This window comes from Hyalella azteca, unplaced genomic scaffold, assembly GCF_000764305.2.
Source record: "Hyalella azteca isolate HAZT.00-mixed unplaced genomic scaffold, Hazt_2.0.2 contig14472, whole genome shotgun sequence".
Classification (NCBI taxonomy): Eukaryota; Metazoa; Arthropoda; class Malacostraca; order Amphipoda; family Hyalellidae; genus Hyalella; species Hyalella azteca.
In genome coordinates, this window is record NW_025944354.1 from 174,758 (window position 1) to 195,562 (window position 20,805).

Consider the following 20,805-nt stretch of genomic DNA (forward strand, 5'->3'; position numbering starts at 1 on the left):
CAAAATATAGCTCCAGGGAAATGGAATTGTATGGAAAGACGCTGTTGAGGGGCACCGCACCCAATACGGCGATGCGCTTGATCGGGCGTTGATTGAATACGCAGGCTGAGACAATGCATATTTCCAAGTTAATGGACACCCCGACGAATCTAATCAGTTTTTTATTCTATTATAGTATTATTGTATTCTAGGCGTTAAGAGGCTAAGCATTTTACAGGCAAACGAGAGCACCGATGAGCCTGGCGAGTGGATGGAGATCGCCGAGGACGTGGCTGAAGGTGCGCAGGACGCCGGTCCATCGCGGAGCTTCGAGCGCACCGTCGCTGACCTGGAACGCGCTACCGACTACGATGGTGTGCTCGTCATCCGCAACTCTGTTAAGCCTTCAGCGGACGTCACCTTCAACTTCTCCACCAGGAAAGGTATGTTCTTTTCGTCTAACTATAAATTCTTAACGAAAATCAGGCAAAGGAAAATAATCCTACGTTTGAAAATCAGACATTAGAACCGAAGGTATAATCTGGTATTCGGTTTTCACCGTAAACCGAACGTAAACTGAAAAAGTATAAGAAGTATTCAAGTTTGAGGAGAACGGAATATAAGCGATATCTAATAGAAAAAAGGAAACAATAAAACGATTGATCTTATACAAAAAAAAGTGATGGGCATGTGGGTTTTACCATCTAAAATTCAATTATGAAGTGTGGTTAAAAATATTACAGAAGACGTGTGTATAAAGCATTTATACGTTTGTTGACTCATGGGTATGGTGATTTGGAAACTGAATTTTGTTCTAATTGACCGTGCTGAATAAAACATTCAGTACTGATGGCCCTTATATTTTCATATTGATCGGATTTTTCCTCGGATTTGATATTGATGATTGGTAAAACTGGTGTGGAATATTGCAAGGACCTTCAGTAAAAGTGTGATGATCACCACTTCAGTGGGCAAATTCATTAGTAAATTTACACTGATGTTCTTGCTTCAATAATTTCCGTATTATCCTAATAAAAATATTCTCCCACTAAAATAAATAAGTTTATCTGCATGCACAACTTGGTTGTTCTCACACATTTGGCTCGTGGGTCTTTTTCGTCTTCACGGATTTCATGATCAATATTTTTCTACAGTTTCTCTCACCGTTTTTCATTGAACACTTGAACGGTAAAGGATTTTAGACTAGTAATTCAATGCAATATTTCATCTTTTATTCTGATACAATTTGCCCGCATTAAAAGCGAGTTTGCTGAATTTTTTATATAGAATTAAAAGCCTTGGACTTTGATATATTTGTCTATGTTGTGGCCTTGGAAGAAATTGGTTCACAATCAATAAGTCGGCTACTTAACGAGTGTCGTTCCTTATCAAACTTGTCACAAAAACCACGTCTATCACTATAGAAATAATCTGTTCACGTTAGAAAGTCTTTAATAATAATAGCACTCAAATAACTTTGTTTAGCATTACTGGAGCATTGCAGTCATTTTGGAAGTGTACATTATTGATGAATACACATGCACTCTATAGATGATTCGTAAACAATACCGTTAGGTATTATATGGACTCGAGTACGGAATAACTCTCGTTTAACAACCCATTCGGCCGATTTCTGTAGCTTCTGATTTAACGTTTGCAATTAAGAAGCTTCAGTTTTAGACGAAGGTTTTCATTACCACGTTTATTTCTTTTATTCGTTGTGATCCAATCATGCATACATATATGTTGTGCACCAGTGATCCATTCTTTATCCTACGTTATACATCGCCGTACCCGCATGACTCGAGTCGTTTACGTTCAAAGTCCGTTGACTGATTTCTAGTTTATTGTTTTGTTGTTCTCCGGACTAGTGGGTGCAGAGTTAAGCGTTGTTGACGAATGGAATTTTCATGTCAAATGATATTTTTGTGAAAAAAATTTTTTTTTATTAAAAAAATTTTTTTTGCCTAAAATTAAACAATTTTTTTGCTTGAAATCAAAATTTTTTTTGATTTTTTGATATCGTTGTCCTTCGCATTTTAGAAAGTCTAGCTAGATACCTATATGAGTAAGGCCCCGATTTTCATCCTTTTTCCCCAATATATAAATACTCATTCAATTTCATTGTTTCACTTTTTGTGCTGGAAAATTTTTCGTTCACATAGCATGCTTTTAAAAAACTGCGCGTCTTTACGTACCTAAAATTGTTCGTTCCCACCTCTAAAAAATTTTTTTGTGCGCTTATTTTCTCGTGTGTTCTTAACCTAATTGGATTATCAATACAGGTTGATACAATATTGAGCTTATTTATACTTATTTATTTCATTCTACCTACGAGTGCAGTAAAGCATAACATCAAGCAGCAGTGATATTCCTATAGAAGAACCACATGAAATCTTTTATTGGTTCACTAGAAACGTATTATAATTTCCCAATTTTTGGTTATTTGTATAAAATAATCATCGAAAATTTCATTATTTTATTACCTGAGCGGAAGGCCAATAAATACAAGCATATCTAATAAAAAACCCAGGTATAATTAAATAAAATATAAATCAAGTTGTGATTCATTAAGAATTACATCAGCAAAGAGGAGTGCATTTGAATGTTCAGTGCATTCACTAAGTTTTTATAACGCGACCAATTCTTAGAATTTGTTGCTTCCTTGAATCACCAAAAATTTTGTTGTAATTGGAATTACTTATCCGTCTTACAAATTTATTAAATGGTAGTTATGGACTCAGCCCTCAATCAATTCATGGAAATATAGAGACGCAACCAAAGTCGTCATCAAATTAGTCATGAAAAACTGCAATCAATGTAAGCGTTAAATATAATTCCGGGTTCTATTAATTTCGGTGTTATCATGTGAATTTTGCGGTAATGTTGCTGCTCCATCTTAGATATTTCAAATCTTATGCAAATACAGGGAGTGATTTGGATAAGTTAAGTCAGAAACTATAAAAACCTGTATTATATGCACAACGGAACATAAGGTACCTATAAACTTTGTACGAAGTTTTATGACGGGACTAATGTCGTCATTCGTTGTTCATCCAAAATTAGACAAAAATTAATATTCATTTTGAGATGCTGGTTCAAGTTTCAACGGGTAATAATAAGCTACGTTTTGTTCACATTCTTTCCTACTAAGCACTGCCTTTACGCAAGAAAATATTTTGATGAATTTCTTTTCAATTGCTCTACAATATTCAACGTTACCAAGTAAGTTCAAGCTAAAAATTTGAAAAGATGAGGCATTGTTTGAAATTCGGTTTATTTGTTTGGTTCACTGAATGGCTTTTTGAACGAATCCCGCTTATCAACACCTGGTGGAGTCTCTTGCAGGCCATGGATTCAGTGATATTATCAAATAATTCATGAAATTTTCATTAATTTTTCGCAATTAACCAACACATGAATGGATTCAGCCCATATCATCGTGGTTAATCACACTTTCATTCTTAAGTAACGGTACGCACCAGTCATGTCTTTTGTCATTATTGCTGTGCACTTTAACTTTGTCAACCTTCGGCATCTGGTGGAGTTCTGGGCCTATACTTTCAAAAAAAGTTAAGAGATCGTAAGTTCATCCGCTAATCATTGACGGCCTTTCAAGCAAAATCCACCAATCATAGACAAGAAAATAGAGCGTAAGTACTTACGTTCACTTAGCGAGTTTTGAAAGTGTTGCCCCTGTGCCTATATTTTCAAAAAAAGTTAAGAGATCGTAAGTTCATCCGCCAATCATTGACGGCCTCTTTACTTTAAACCACCAAGGCCGTCCCTTTTTACTCGAAACTACCAAGGCCATCAAATCCAAACGCTCAAGGCCGTCAAATCCAAAATAGAGCGTAAGTACTTACGTTCACTTAGCGAGTTTTGAAAGTATGGCCCCTGCTCTATTAATGTTACGAAATCAGTCACCGATTGCATGCTTTTCACAGCTCTACCTCCCACATCACTCATCCAACTCGGGGACAACAAAGACGCACTCGCTGGCATGGATAAAGGTCTGTTCAGAACAGAACAACGAAATGTGATACTTCGTAAAGCGATTGTAGATTTCTTCGGCTGCTCTCTTACAAAAAATGAACGTCGTTTTATCTCGAGCTTGCACAAATTTTTGGAAAATGTTTATAGTTTGCACTAACATGTAACTAAGGTACTAGTTGCCTTTCTTTAACTAGCTTGCACTAACATCCGTATGCGTCTTTCTCTGTGTTGCGCTAAAAAGCTTTAACATATACGAGGCTCTTCTATCTGCTGCAATAAAATGCCGATCGCTTTCGTAATGTTCATTGGTCTCACTGTGATTTGATTTTAAATTATCATACTTAAAAATAATTTAATGGTCTTGCTTGATATTTATTTACTTAACTCATGAACCCGGCGTGTGGAAACGTGCAAGGGGCAAGTGCGCATTAATAAAAATTTTACTGTCAATCAATCACCGTAAAGTATCAGCACATAAACTTTAATGTCGGAGTTCTTGACATAGCCTCTTGCATGACAACAAACGCAGCTAAACCACAGTTTGACTAGTGAAGCGCGAAAAGAAGATGACATATCCTTACTGACATTAGTCGTATGTTTCATCCGTCACATTAGCCGTATGTTTCATCCGTCTCTATGTTGTGGTGACGATATAATATTGTAAATTAAGTTGTTAGATCAACAGTCACTGAACTTTCACATTTTCGCAACCTGAAGTTAGATATGATGGAAGATGAGCGGTTGTGTAGATGTGTTCATAAGTTCTTATTTGTACTTATGTACTTCAAGTTCCATCATAACTCAACATAACTCAGCTCTTGTAAAATTTCCATTCGTGATCCTTGTGTCAAAATCGTAAACATTGTGTTTTTTCGGTCTTCTCTTCGGAATTAAAAAAAAAAATAAAAAAAAATTAAAAATTAAATATATTTAATTATTTATTTATTTATTTAATATTTAATTATTTAATTAAAAAAATTAACAACTGCACTCTTTATAGCTTGTCTTGCGTAAAGTACATCACTGAAGAGTTTTCGTTCGAGGAAAAAAATTAATGCGCTGTTTGTCGGAATTTTGTAACTTAGATTCTCCTGAATTTTGTAAATTAAGATGCCATTATTGTTCCAATTTGTTGAAAATTTGAATGAGCAATCATTTCTCTTCATAAGCAAAAAATTTTTCATATTCTCTTGTTACAAAGATGTGATTCCCCCATTTCATTATTTACTCCCGATTATGCTTAATTTTTACTGAAATTCTGAACTCTTCTGATTCCAGTAAGTCAGTCTCTGCCCAGTAAAATGCCTAATTTTTTATTGCCTTACTAATTCTTATCTTCTACGTTTGAAAAATATGCTTGAAAATTCACATCTTTTAACTACGGCTTTGTGTGCATGTGCTTGGCTTGAAAAACTAGCTCGTCTAATATTTACGTATTTAGAAAATGCATTTTTAACTATAATTAGAAATCATTTATATATATGAGCTTATGATTTTTAATAGGGTAAAGCCTTTTGACATGAGTATTTATTTGTTCCATCATCTAAAATCTCTGTTAATAACCACTATTCGTTTCGTAAATATTTCAATCAGGGAATTATTCATGATTGTGTGAGAATTTTAATTTTACACATGCTTCTCATTGATTAAATTGATGCAATTTTGTTTAAAAAATCGTTTGAAAATTATTAGTAGGATCAAATCAAGCACTCTAGACACATCTCCACAAAATTATTGTAGAATCGATCTCTGAAATAAAGTCCAGTATTAACTAAATCTCCACGAGAGCAATTTGTTTTTTAGTGCAAACTAATACATTGAAATTTTCCCCCATTTTATCATTGCACTCATGCTACCCATCATCCCTTATTATTGCACTCATGCTACCCATGCATGATCCAAAGTTATTGCAGTTCACTTAGCGAGTTTTGAAAGTATGGCCCCAGGGCTTGTCTTTTAGCCCTAAAAAGTCTACTGGATTCAACGTAACAATGATAATCAGTAATTAAGTTCTTCGTAAGAATATGGAAACATTCTCAAGCAAAAATACAACACCTTATAGTAATTTCATGAAATTGACCGAAACCGTAATTACGAATTTTCTGCATTCCCCTAAATATAAAATATGGAACCAATTTTTGCTCAATCAACGTTATTAGAGAAAGTTATATGAACACACTGTATCAAAAGCTCTATTCTATATAATCTAACACATGGAAATAAACTGTTTTATTTTAAATATTCCGTTATATCGTCGCATTAAAAATAAAACATCAGGAAAATTCCAATAACGGTGTAAAAACGCGCTTTAGGTTAGGTTAATTTTAATTATTTCGTTATATCGTCGCATTAAGAAACGTCAGAAAAAAAATCCAATAACTGTAAAAACTCGCTTTAGGTTAGGTAAGGGTACGCACACGGTGAAAGCAGGTTGCCAGCGTGCTGGTTACCTGCTCAGGCTGGCGCCTGAAATCATAGAATACAGAAGCCTATTCGTACAAGTTGTCACTGTGAACACTTACATTATTATCCTATGTTCATTCTTGTGGCAGGTTGGAGCAGGTTGCCCGCGCGGGCAAACCTGCTTTCACTGTGTGCGTACCCTTAGGTTAGGTTAGGTACATAAAGCTAATTGAACGCCTTGGTTCCAGAAACAGCTGGAGGCCACCGCCACCCCAACGCCGCTGCCTCAGCTAGTCTGAGTGCCTCGCTGCTGAGCCTCTGCCTCTTCAGGTTACTGAGCATCGCCTCGCAATGAGTCTCCTGGCTGGCCTAGCTACTGTTATGCCCGTGAGTCTGGTGAATTATTTTTAACAAGAATTGGTGTCATAAGTTTGCTTAAATCGAAAGTTCATTAGAAATTTAAAAGCAAAGAATAGTTCACAAAATTCGTGTCTTCATGGAAAACGTTTTCTATAAAGATATGAATTTTTGTGGACTATTCTTTGCTTTCAAATTATTATTTTTGACTATTTAGTGATTGATATATTTTATGTACTATTCTTAATTACGTGGAACATATTTATCAATAATTTTTAAATCATTCGTCTGGATGGGCAATCGATTACTCAATGAGTTGCCGAAAAACGCGTTGAAAAATAATCTCGAGAGCGAATATTTTGAGGAATAGCTGTTCATAAAATTTTGGTCAGCATTGGTCGCAACAATTTCACGTAAAACATTTGTGTCGTCTTGTCAACTCTTTTTGTATGTCTAGCAGAACACGACTTCATCATAGATTTCTTGAATAAATAGTGGTTTCCAATTTTAATTTAACTTTTCCTGTCTTACAGAACGATGGCAAGCGTTTCGAGTGATCGTCAGTTACGAAGAACTGTATTGTAGCTGAGCTGAATTTGAAATTTTTTGCCTCAGCTTGAAAGTCTTGTCTTCACTTCAATAATTTTCATCACTGGAACACACATCCATGGAGGACGTCTTATTTGAAAGTCTCACCATCTGCATGTCATGCATGCGTGATGTAGAATGTAAAATTATGTAGGTTGTAGGATTGCGGAAGGATTAAATGGTTTTGCGTCAAGAAAGGAATGATTTCTACCGTTCTAAAATTCAGCTTTCAAAGACTTGAAATGTTCGCTTTTTTTAATCTAATTTTTCACACAAAAGCCTATGATGTACGTATAATCCTTTTTTTCTTGTTATGTAATTGTCAATGCAATAAAATTTAATCTTCCTGATATAATTCTCGAAGATCTTAAAAATATAAAGCATCGAGGCTCTCGTGTAAGACGTACTCCATGACCCCTGGACACTACAGTGCCGCGTCTCTTCCTCTTGGCGACAAAACATTTCCTTATATTTATTTGTGCGAAATTCCAGTTGCTATTAAAGGATTCTCCGTATACAAACAAGGCACGGCAGTTTCAGCGCAACGAGTGTTCTTAAATTACTTCTCTTTCGACTGCAAAGTTTTGATACTTCTAATATTTTAATAATGAATGAATTTTCTCATATCTTAATATTGAATTCCACTAGCTGCTGAATTTTAAAGATAACCTTCCACAGTTCGAATGATGTGGCTCTTTGACTTAGCCTTTCCCTCGAGCTATTTGATCCTTTCTTCTTGCCAAGCTCAATACATCGCAGCGTTTTAAAAAATTCTACAGAATTTTAGAGAAAATCGTAAATTAGGAAGATACTATTCATAATTTTTTGTATAAATAGCGAGAAGTGATAATATTAAGGAATAGCATCTTATTTCTTAGCAAAAAAATATAATTTCTTTATTTTTATTTATTTTGCAACGGCTAACATAGACGCTAATTTTATCCCAAATAGAAACGGCATTAGTCTCAAGTGTTTGTATATATCAGCGAGAGTGGAGCTTGATGTTTTATTCATTGTTGCTTCTCACTTTTGCATGAAACTTACCTCAAAAAACTGTCATTGCAACAATTGAAAATTTTTCTGCAGTCTAAGAATATTTGTCGCAAGAGTTTCTGATGTTGGCTAAATTTCTTCAGCATTTTCGTCGTTTTTACAATCGAAATGGTTTCACTTTTGTCTATTTTATAGTGTTACAAAGCTATGCTTCAGAAGTGCTACATTATTCATAGGGTTAAGGTTTTTCCAGGAGTACATTTCATGTTGGATCGCTGATCTCTGTACCGGTGAACTGTTCTGTTTTCATCGTCGTCTGGTCGCTCAGTATTGCAATTTACATTGACCCCCCATACCACCTGCTTAACAGTACGGTTGAGATAAGATGAACATTATTGTATAATAAAGTGATGTGCCTCTTGTTTGGCTAAATGTCAAGAGGGATCGCGTGCAGAGAAATTCTTCCTACCGTATATTGGCGTATATATAGAATCTTCAAAAAATTTGGTTTTACAGTCACGACGTTTCCGGAATTTTTAACTTTGGTTGCAGAATAGGCACGTAGATATAGAAGTATAAACCGAAAAGTTATCTAAATTATGTAATGACAGATTTTCAACCTATTGATGATTCTTTTAAAGTTGTTGATCTTACAATAAGAATTTCTAGTGCCGTGTTTTTCAGAAGTGTGACAAAATTTCATTTCTAGAGCTGATAACCGCATTTAATTTTCACGGTGTTCGTGCAGTCAATACTGGACATCGCTATCCTTAAAATCACACAGATCTGATCAAATTGGAAAATGTGTAGCATCAATATTCCTAGATAATGCTTTGTTTGACCACTCACGCGCTCAGTTATGTCTAAATCATTCAATTTTTTAGGGTATTTCTATGAATCAAGTCATCTTTCATTTAAAGTGAACATAATTCATTTGTTTTATCTCGTAACCTCGTGTGGCAGAAAAATATATTAAAGTTATTACAAAAATTAACTATCATTTATTATTCAAAATGAGAAACTGATAAATTAGTTTGTTTTGACTGTCTTAGAATTCGAATTTACAATTAATTTTTTCGTTTATCATAAAATTTCACGGTGTTATTATGAGCTTAAGTCACTTTGCTATGGTTAATGCTAATCTTAGACAAGAAACACAATCACATGGCTAATCTTCCACGATACTGTGCCTCAGATATTCTCCCCGTGTAAAATCTATTCAATCTGAAGTTTCTCTAATTTTTCCTCAATGTCTGTCACGTCGATTTTTCTGGATATATTTTCATCACGCAAATTAACATTTATCGAATGTTTTTTGTTACTCTTCTGCTACTTGCACTTGATTTTCGCAGTTATGAAATCACTTTTAAAAACTTTGGCATCTCTGAAAAGATATAAATAAATTTCCATTTAAGAAAACTTTAAGATTTTTCTCATAATGAGACCGAAATCTCTGTCATGCGTAATATACCTTCACTGCCACTTTTTCTGGCCTTGACAAATCTCATGAAATCTACAATGCATTTTATTTTCAGTCAAGTACTAAACTAAAGTAATTTTAGACCGCATTCTATTTGGTTAACATGTTCATTTTTTTAAATTGATTTTTATGTATAGTTCATAAATAAAACATTCAAATTCAAGTCAATTTTTTACGTTATTAAAAGTGGACACTAAAAATTTACTTTGCACTATGCGATTGATAAAATTTTAACCCCAATGACACGCTTTCAATTTCAATAAACTAATTATTATGAAATGTTAATTGTCAGCTGGTATTTACCAGCCTATGTTCTCGAGATTTTTACTGTTTGTGAATGTATTACGTCCTATATGGCTTAATACTCTCTCTTGGATTATTGCACGGAATTTTGTGTCAGTGAACTAAGTTTCTAGCTGTAAAAGACGTTGATTTCTTACGGATCATTGCTAAGATGTACATGTACATTTAAACGCGTACTTGTGTAGCTATGAATATATGTAATAGTAAGAATATTACAGAGTTTTATTATTTTCCTTCTGACGAGCATTCTTCCAGGGCAGGATGCGCAATATACAATCGCTAGTCCTATAATTAAAAAAAGTAATCTCTGGGACACAGTTTTTAATGCGCAACTTAAATGACTCCTAACTCTAGAAAATAGAGGACTACTCTTTACGGTTGGTAGAATTTAAGTGAGCAAGGTGATTTATATATCTTATATTTGAAACTTATGCCAGGAGTAATAAGTTTTTTTGTTTGAATGAATATTGAGATCTATCCGTCTAGTAGTTGAAATTTATTTTTAAAATTGTCGACTGCTTCATTGAAGGAACTTGATTTCTGGAAAATTTTGTTCCTAAAAGTTAGGTGAGTATAGGCGGGGCATATACATACATACCCTGTAATAAATAAGGGACAGCAGCATCAGCACCGTGACCGGTCAATTAATATAATTTATTGGGGATGACGGAATTCGCTCTAAATTTTCTCATTATTCTCATTATTCTTTTTCGTAAAATTGTTTCATGAGCAATGTTTAATTTTCATAACAATATTGCTTGCACCGTTGTTAGTATACAATAGACGAGGTAGTAGCTTAGTGGCAGGCAGGTTAGTAGAAATTGCCTAGTGACAGGTAGAATAGTAAAAACTTGCGTATGGCAAACAGGATAGTAAGAATGTTCGTTTACAGACAGGATGTAGAGAATTTACCTATTGCAAACAATATATTGCAAGCTTGTCCAAGTCAGACAAGATGGTTATAACTTGCCTATGGCAGACAACATAATAATAATTATCCTTGTGCAGACATTGCTATAAAAATCTGCCCCAAAGAAAACATTTTTTTGGCATATACTCCATTATTAGTAGGCCTCGAAATTACTAAAATTATGATTCGTCTCACTCGATAATCTTGACAGAGTTACCGCGCAATATTGAAATAATATCAATACAAAAATGCTATCGTATCACCAAGAGGTTTAGCCTCAAATTTATCTTTCATTAATGCTTGTAAAGTTGTAATTTGTTTCTTGAGAAGCCATATGGCTCTAACAAGTCCACGTCATTAAGTAGCTGGGGTGGTCGAAGCTACCCCGATCGACGTACTCAGTGACCTCTGAGTTCCTTTGTATCCTTAATACGTTTTTCAGACGTAGCAGTCCCAGGCTACGATGGATCGCCGCCTCTGACTTTCGCGCATCCATTTCGCATTTGGGCCACCTGATGCACGATGCTGTTGCTTGCTTCTCGCCACAGGTAGTAGTGCAGGGGTGGACGGTCGGGTATTGTGCCCAGGAACACGTCCAGTCGTCCCTTGAAAGTCTCCAGGGTGAACTCCCCCTCTCTTAGATCCTTTGGTAGGACGTTGAACAGCCTTGGCCCCTGCCACGGAAAGTGATCCTTCCCGCAAGAATTTAAATCTGATCGCAGATCTGTTAGATACTCTGCTGCTGCTGCACTGTAGTATGCACTGCTGCTCTGACGTATGCAACTCTATGACTGAGAGTGGAAAGCGATATTTGGAGAGTGCATGGAGAATGGGGGAGATGGGGAGGTTGGTAAGAATAAAGGCCGGAATAGTGTAAGGAAAAAAACAATAATAAAATAAGAATAATTATCAATAGTAATTTGATAGAACACAAATACTTATTCAGGGCATATGAGGTCCCATATCTAATACGAACATAACTAATCTGGATGTAAATTCAACAGTACAAAAAACGGGACATAGCAATAATAAGCCAAAAATAAATTCCCCATTGAATTACATACTATTCCCATTGTTTTTTCATATCACCCTTAACACGAACTTTCACACCCCTATAGCCTCTGCTTTAATGTCACTTCTACCTAGTCTGATCTCCCTTTTCTCTCCTGTACTATTGAAACGAACATGTGATGCACGGCTGATGGCCATTGTAAATGCCCGACTTCAGAATGTTCTTTTTCAGAGTTATCACGTCCCAAATACAAATACAAATCCTACAATCAAATAACATGAGCAACTGCAAGGGTAACTAAATCTGAAACAGCGGAATGTGAAGACTTGAAAATCTATAAACTGAATTAAAGATAACTCGAAATGACAATATGATCCCAACCTTTACAAAACAAATCCGTCAATCAACCAGTAAAACGCGTAGGAGTAAGACGCCTGGACAAGTGTCGGACAACACCCGTATGGCATTGTTATGTTTCATCAAGTGCGGATGATGACATATGCGGATCCGGCATTGAATTTTAATTTCATTTTCATTACCTTCCATAAGGCTTAAATTCTGATTGATTTTTCAATGAAAAATGTTTCGATAATTCTAACGAAGACAATCAACATTATCAAACTTCGAAAATTGGAATTTTTGCATCAAGAAATAACGAAATGTATAGGTATATGACTCTTCATCGTGACCATTGGTTGTCATGGAAACGGACACCAAACAAATTTCAAATAGACGCTATCATGAGGCCGAGGAGAACACAGTTTAAGGCTGAATTAAGGAGTATTATTTTGTTTTCAGTATGATATCATATCAAAGTTCTGATGACAACGAAGTTAAAAAAGTAGCTAATTTTTCCGACTGGCCTCTAGCTGCTTTCATATGCCTAGGGATAGCCCTTTATCTCATTCTGCTCGTGATAGGTGAGTACAGCGAAGGTTCTAATCGAATTATTATATGTTTCTCCAGATACTGATTCAGCTTATAAGGAAAATGTAATACTGGAAAGTCAAGAAAAAACATTCATTAATCATAAAACTCGACTTATGAACATATTTTAAAGTGCTACAATGAGTGTAGCGCGGTTCTTCTATTGTATACATTAGAATTTAAACGAAATCTTCGGCTACAATTTTTGTAATGTTTCTTATTTATTTGAAACTATAATTATTTATTCACAGCCAAGACAAAAGCTGATTTGATCGATACATTAGTTATTTCATTAATAATTCTAAGCAAGGATAATAACATCACTGTTGTTATATTCGTTGTATTCAAAATGTCAAAGTTATTGGAAGTTTGTTGAAGATAAAAAATATAACTCAGTACTCACTGCAGTGAGTGACAAACATTTTCTCGTTGACGAAAACGTAAAGTCGCGGACGGACGAACGGACGGACAGACAGACGGACGGACATGACGAGCACAATAGTGCATTTTCCCATAAATGAGAAAATGCGCTAAAAAGTATGCCATCACTAAGGTAATTGTGACATAATGAGACATGATGGTCTGTTAGACACTCGTGCAGATCTAGCATCTCACGATTGATTTGCTGTATTAAACTTAACATGCAATATATTCTCTGAATGTATGGATTGATCCCTGCTAATCTATGTACAAACACACCATAATAACTATTATAGTTGTATACAAGCATCACATCAGTAGCACTGAGGCACATAGTAATAGTTTAAAACATACTTTTGTACTTATACAACTATTTATAGGTTTCATTGAGGACCAGAGAATTCGTTATACATGATTTTATACTAATGTCGATCCAAATTCCATCATTAAATGCGTCTTGTAATTTGAAAATGAATGCTTGATATATTCGAAACGTTGTTAAAGAAATAAAAATGTCCATCGGTACTCAGATTTTCGATTTACCATTGCAAATGAAAAATATTGTTCGATCTATTGAAAAAACTAATAAGAAAATTTTCAATAAAACGAATTCTCTAAAACGAATTCAATAAAACGAATTCAATGAAACCAGCTTGAAGGAAGAAATTTTGCCCACCTATACTAACTATTTATAGGTATAAATACAACCATTGTATGCAATTGTTGTATATATATACAACAATTGCATACAATTGTTCAAGCATGGAAGTGTTGTTGGTGCGCCGCTGTGTGGTGCGCAAGACAGGCTGCAGTGCCGCCTGCTGTACGGGAGGCGACAGCTGTTCTCGCCTGGGGCTCGCCTGCGCAGAAACCTGCGCTCCTCCGCCCGCCTGCGTCGCCTGTGCGCAGGTATCACCTCCCGACAACGTGTTGCAGCTAAAAGAATGTATATTAATATACAAAATATAAATTTAATATTTTGGGATAAATAACAGACCTGCTTTATATTAGAAAACTTATTATTTTTTTATTACAATTATTGACTGAATGGGTGAAGCTAAGATTCAAGTTCCACACAAATCCATGGAGATAACAATTAAATTTTCCCAACACAAAATCCTGTCAACCTCAAGCACTTAAAAATCTGTTTTATTTTAATGTTTGTGAAGATTGTTGCGAGAAATGTTGTGTAATTTGTGTTAAATGTGCAGAACAAAACCACCTGCTGCACCGCACCGACATGTGGGTGCACTGATGCCTGCACTGCAATAGACCAGTGGTGCAGTGGAGGAGGCTGGTGCACTGGAGGGGGCTGGTGCAGTGGAGGAGACTGGTGCAGTGGAGGAGGCTGGTGCACTGACAAAAACTGGTGCAGTGGAAACGGCTGGTGCACTGGAAAGGACTGGTGCAGTGTAGTCGAGTGCACTTCCCTGGACTGTTTGTGTTGCGAGATAACATGCAAGGGTAAACCTGCGCCCAGTGCTTGATGGAATGATGGACAACCCTGCCCATCATCGTCAACATATCCAACATTTATCGACTTCTTTACATGAGAATTCTGTTAAAACAGAAGTGTTTTTGAGGCAAATTACCATAATTAGTGCATTTCAAGCATCCAAGAATTTCGGGGATGAGGGACAACGTTGCCGATGTATAGTGGTCACCCATTAAAATAAAAGTCTCAAATTAAATCATTCAATCTTATTATGTTTCAGTATAATTTCAGGTATGGTCGTTGTTGATTTATCCTTAAATGATATACTCCGATGTATTATATCTATAATAGGGTTCGACTATGTATTTAGTTTAGTTACCGGTCAAAACAATTTTCTAGGAATTCTTAGAAAATTTTGATTTCTACGGCAAATTATAGTCAAAATTCACGAGTTGAGTAGTGGATGCTTTATTGAGTAATTATTCCTTATGTAAATTAACTCTGGCGTGAATAGCTCACGTTATGGCGCAAACATATCTTCAGGCATTTGAAGTACCTATAGTTTATTGATAATTACTCGCAAATAATAGGCATAACTATTGGATAAATTAATTCAAATAAATAGCATAGCGATTGTGCAGGAAAGATGTGCGGGTCATATGTGATGCATAGATTAGATCTCGAATTCATTAACACGATTTCGAGGTACAACTTTACTATAAATCCATATAAATTTTTTCAGAATATTCTTTAATTGCCACGTCGTATTTAGGGAAATTCTTCAGTACTATGGATTTCAAAATTGTTAGGGCTTCTTAAGGGACTTATTTCTGTTTCAAAAGAACGGAGCGTTTAGTTAGTTAGTCGAGAATTCAATTTGATGCAAATAAATAATCGGAAACCTATATACAGTTTTCTGACTTCTATGAAATTTGGGCAATTTTAGCATGAAAGTGAAGTTGAATTCGTGTTAAAACTCTTCGTTGTCGCTCATAATATGCTGACGCGATAGATATTTCTAGCGAGGGGATATTTTCATCTCCTTCGTGGATGAAAAAATGCGTGCGTTCAAAAATATTAGGGTAACAAGGGGCAAACGGACCACTGCGGGTCACGGACCCATAGCGGGTTTCTCGCTAAGTATGGCAGATATTGGTCCGTGTTCTCTACGTCCGGTCTACTGTTTCACGAGGGATGAAGTGTACGGATTTACGTTTTGCTAAGAGTTTACGTTGTTAAGTTATTTGTGAATAACTGTTTTAGCCCAGATAAAAGTTTTTTTTTCTGCTAAAAAAAAAACTTTTTCGATTACTGTAGATGAAGCTTTTGAAATTATTGTGTATTATATTTTGAAAGTAATATTTATAGGGACAATTTTGAGTTCAAGTTTAGACTATTATCTTTTAAAATAAAATGTTGACGCGATATAAATTGAAATGATACCTAGTAGGGCAACGGGCCCACGCGTGTCACGGGGCAAAGCGCCCATGGTGAAGTCTTGTCTTATACATCATTAGATTTGTCTCAGTGACCTTTTCAAAACTATGACTAGCTTTTTGAATTACAAATTACACTTCATATTGCATGTTTTTTTGATTTGCCGCCTCAAGGCAGCAGGTTCTAGTTTCTAGTTATGCGTATTTGACCCCTTATCGAGTTATTGACTCATGCCTTGCCAAAAGTTGATTTCAGTCCACACCAATAAGCCAAAAGTTGATGAGTTTTTATGGTGTTAGCTGAAATCATCATTAGGTACGAATTATCTGCACATAATAATCAGGATTATGGACGAAACTGGAACGAAGTTTTTTCTGAGCAACTAAATATAATTTTTCTAGTCAAGTATACATTTTTTTATGTCAAGGATTAATTTTTTTATCGCAAGGTTATATTTTTTCATTTTATGTCAATGAAATATTTTTCTTAACGTCAGTGATAGATTTTTTAAGCCAAGAGTATATTTATTTCAAGTTGAAAATAAATGAATGAATGTTATATTTTTTATTATATTTTTCTTATTTTTAACTGTAAAGTGTTGTTTTATCATTTTTAAACGAAAAAATGCAATTATGGTAAAAGGACCAAGGGTGGGCGCCTTGCCCCAAGCCCATGGGCCCATTGCCCCAGTGGTGGAATGGGCCTATTATGACACTTTTTACAAATAGTGTTTCATTAAAAATTGAATAACTCTATAGGCGCCTAATAACTCTATAGGCGTCTAAACACATTCCTCATTAGTTGTATCTTAAGAACAACATCGTATCAATTATAACTTCATCAAAAATTTAATTCAAAAAAGGGGAGAGCCCGCTGCCCCATGTTACCCTAAGTATTTGTCGACCTGCCGAGAAAACAATCAACTGCTGGAGTGATTTGAATTGATAACCAAAAATACTGAGCACTTTATAGTAAAATCATCCTGTTACTTATTTTCGATGAGTAACTAAGTAAGCTATCACCTGGCAGGAAGGAACCTGCAGTGAAAGAGATTGGACTAGACCGATTCGTTCGTACCAAGTGGATAGTGAAAGAAATTATACGGAAAAATTATAATATAAGGAGAAATTATAATATTCACAATGATGTGGGCGAAATGTATGAGTGAATATCGAGGGAATATCCTTCGATAGTGTACGTGTGAAATGGGCGCACTAGTGCGATACTTTTCCAAATCGTAGCCGAATTGATTTGTTTAGCTCCAAATATGGGGAATTGGCATGAAAAATTTGTACACACTTGGAAAAATTCCCTTATAGTAGGCACAATTTTCAAAGATTTCTAATTGATATTTAACGAATGCTTCTCTTAAGTAGATATTTTGAATGGTAGGATTCATACCGGATTTCATTTCATCACGGTCTACGTCCATAGGAATACTTTTTCTTCATTAAATATCTTCAGGCTCAAATTTATCACCGTTCAGAATCGGAATTAAAAACGTATCGATGAATGGAAATGATGGTGGTGGTGACGTACGAAATTTGTTATGAGAATGTTAGAATATTATAATTAGAATATTATTCAAGTATAAAGCCTAAATTAAATAGTAAATTAAGCTCAGCATGCGGATTGCCTATTAGCAATGAACTAACAGGTCGTCTGCCATCTCAAAGACTGGCTTGCCAACGGCGCTTCGCCCACCGATGTGATTTCTTATGTTACCCACCAAAAAGATGCATTCCCCGTAAATCATTATTATGTTTTCAGTAATAGCACACGTAATTTTTATTAAGTAACCAGCTCTTCGGGTAGTATCTGCAGCGACTAGAAAAAATAGAATGAGAGTGAAGGTGTGTCCGGCTGCGCGTATGTTGATTGCGGGATTGCGCTCCATATTGCGCTCCATCCCTCTGATCCTGGAAGTGAATGTTCGCTGGACCCCTTCAAGCTGCTGCACAGCGCCGAGTGTGAACGGGGTTGTAGTCCGCCCCACTTGTAGTCCGTTCTCCATAAGCAAGGAAATCGAAGGCATTTAGATACGATTATTTTTCAAAATTACCGGGCGGGCACATTAGTATGGTATCAAGCTTAGCGTACGGAATTTTCTCTGAACGAAAGATTGTAACCATTAACCGCCTCTGACATGACACATATTGAATGTAGGCCTACCTAATAGTAATCCAAAACATTTATCTGGAACAGCGAATATGCAAACTAAACAAATTGAACGTCAAGTGAAATATTTTGTGGTAGTGTCCGTAATGACATTGCTTCTTGTCCGGAACAACACATTGCTCGCATCAGTAACATCGCGCTGAAGTGATTCATTTTACTTTACCGAATACAGTTCACACATGTCTACCAGCCGCAGTTTTTATTTCCCAAAGTTAATTTTTAATAAAATTAATTTTAAAATTTAATTAATTTATTATTAATTAAATTAATAATAAATTTAATAGTCAGCCAAATTTGGGCGTCGATAGTGAAATGCTTTTGGGCGCAGCAGCTTCAAGTCGCTCTGTCCTTCATGTCCTGATGACTGACGAGGGCAAAAGTGATGCAGGTGCTCAGCAGCTGCTCAGAGATTAATAATTGGTCATTCCTTATTATTATTTTTATTTAGTAAAAATTTCGAGCCCGTATATATTAGCCGTCAATGATGTCGATTCATAGTAATTGTTCATATATTATTTCAGTTTGAAAAACTTAGATCATTTTAGTTTTAATAACAGGAGAAAAAATTTATAATAACATCAATTAACAAGTACTAGAAGTTATTAAATAGACTTTAAACGTAATATTTGCAGTACAAAAATAATCTAATGACTTGTTAGATGGATGATTTGACGAATATGTACTAAATGAAAAAATATACTGCATGAACTGCATCGATTTGATCTTTTTAAGAAAACTTTCACCACACTTACCGGCAAGAAAGCGTGTGGCCCCAGCGTGAAGAGTCCGTAGCAAGAAAAGGACGGTAACATATCAATGATCTCCAGAGCCTTGGCGAGCTGCACAAAGCGACAGACTAACTTTACCTTTTATTAATAAACCAAAAGGCTTTAACATCATAAAAAACGTTATTTCTCACGAACATCTAAATATTTGATAAACAAATTAGCCAATTTAATTTTTAGCACGGGAAAGTGGAATCATTCTCAGGATTTAAAACAGCAATTGATCTAAAACAGGAGTAAAACTACCCAATATCTCTCAAGTTTCAGCATTAGAACTCATTGATTTTCTTGGGGAAAAGCGTCTGCACTTCTTTGCATTATTTTTGGTTGATAAAACAACCAAATATCAACAACCAAATCAACAATCAAATATCAACAACAAAATGATAATCAAGCACTTTGAATATTTCACACTCAAGACTGCATAAGAAAAAAAAACTTTATTCACGTTCTAAGAAGTTGTTAAAAAAACTGCGAGGAAAATCAACTAATACAATTAAATTGGTCGAATGTGGGAATTTGTTTGCCTTACTTCCAATTTTGCAGACTGATTTACCCTCCGCTCAATTATTTGTAGTGTCTCCCGAACTTGACGTACCTGTAAAAGTTTAAATCATAATTTACCAACTAAGAATTTGTGATTCGCACATTTAATTCACGAGATTTTTTCTTTCAGAACTTGATGTGATAAAACATATAATATGAACATTGGTGTCAATGTGGAAAAAATGAAAATTAAAATTAGCGTGAAAAGATTATTTCCTTCCGATTAGTAAATTAGAACAGTAAATCGTAACACGGTGCACAATGCACATTACATCAGTGTTCACAAATCTTGTGTTAAGCAGATTGAAATTGTAGTTATTATGTCAATTCATTAAATATTTATTTCCCATAAGACAAAGGCGTTTTCAACAAGACCCCTTACAAGTTACAAAATTTCGGGAACCGCCTATGCTTCGACCGAATAGTCACTACACTCGACTCAAAGTTATTTTGGGTCTGCTTGGCCACCCAATCGAAATCAATTTCCGGATAGAATCTCCTCTCCGACTATATACTGTAGTCGCCTGAGAGTATGAGCAGAGTTGGCCGATCCGAGTCATACCGAGCTAGCAAGCTGCCCAGAGGCTGTCCTTCGAACCCTGAGCAGAAGCGGTCACAGAGAAGCTGATTTACGTGCTCCCCGAGTCCTAGGCGGCCCCAACCCTAACAAAATTTAGAGTCGCCCCAGCTTCTGTTAATCCAAATCAGAAGCTGCTGCGTCTGTAAATTTTCATTGGGAATGCCTCTAAATTAATGCCTTGTTGCGCACGCCACTAAATTTTGTTATGGATTCAATTGGCGAAAAAAATACAAACAAAATGTCTTGATTCGGCTTTTTAATACTCACCGCAGCATTGAGTAGTGCCGGTGACGACAAATTTATTGAAATTCTGACAATGCTCGCTAAAATGAAAGGCCACGAACCCAATAAATTGTTTCCACTAGCGATATTTGCAGAGGAGTACACAATCTCCACCATGTCAGTGGCGACCATAGTTGCTATCGGCAATCGAAAGCAAATCAGTAAATTATTCAAAGCTCGTTCCACAAGTGCCA

General features: G+C 35.6%; 2 protein-coding genes across 5 annotated transcripts in view; both read left to right on the forward strand.

The window, feature by feature from the left end:
- LOC108679164 (protein amalgam) overlaps nt 1-10,311 on the forward strand; it is a 137,087-nt gene extending 126,776 nt beyond the window's left edge. For 2 of the 4 annotated variants that reach the window (XM_018167751.2, XM_047884071.1), the window contains 4 exons: nt 218-422; nt 3,927-3,992; nt 6,627-6,765; nt 7,269-10,311. In XM_018167751.2, the coding sequence (XP_018023240.1) occupies nt 218-422; nt 3,927-3,992; nt 6,627-6,733 (378 nt within the window). In that variant the 3' untranslated portion in view covers nt 6,734-6,765; nt 7,269-10,311. The remainder of the gene's footprint in view (nt 1-217; nt 423-3,926; nt 3,993-6,626; nt 6,766-7,268) is intronic. The other 2 variants (XM_047884070.1, XM_018167752.2) reach the window with 2 other exon arrangements.
- A 2,457-nt stretch (nt 10,312-12,768) lies between these two features.
- Nucleotides 12,769-15,222, forward strand: LOC108679163 (keratin-associated protein 5-5-like). The gene is made up of 3 exons (XM_018167750.2): nt 12,769-12,941; nt 14,138-14,277; nt 14,580-15,222. The coding sequence occupies exons 1-3, from the start codon at nt 12,821-12,823 to the stop codon at nt 14,853-14,855; spliced, it is 537 nt and encodes a 178-aa protein (XP_018023239.1). The 5' UTR covers nt 12,769-12,820; the 3' UTR covers nt 14,856-15,222.
- The last annotated feature ends 5,583 nt before the right edge of the window (nt 15,223-20,805 follow it).

What these genes read in the sequence shown, in the direction of transcription:
- LOC108679163 (XM_018167750.2), top strand. Translation starts at nt 12,821, where the DNA reads ATGATATCATATCAAAGTTCTGATGACAACGAAGTTAAAAAAGTAGCT. An exon ending in TCTCATTCTGCTCGTGATAG is followed by an intron (nt 12,942 to 14,137) that starts GTGAGTACAGCG and finishes CAAGCATGGAAG; the next exon opens with TGTTGTTGGTGCGCCGCTGT. An exon ending in CCTGCGTCGCCTGTGCGCAG is followed by an intron (nt 14,278 to 14,579) that starts GTATCACCTCCC and finishes TTAAATGTGCAG; the next exon opens with AACAAAACCACCTGCTGCAC.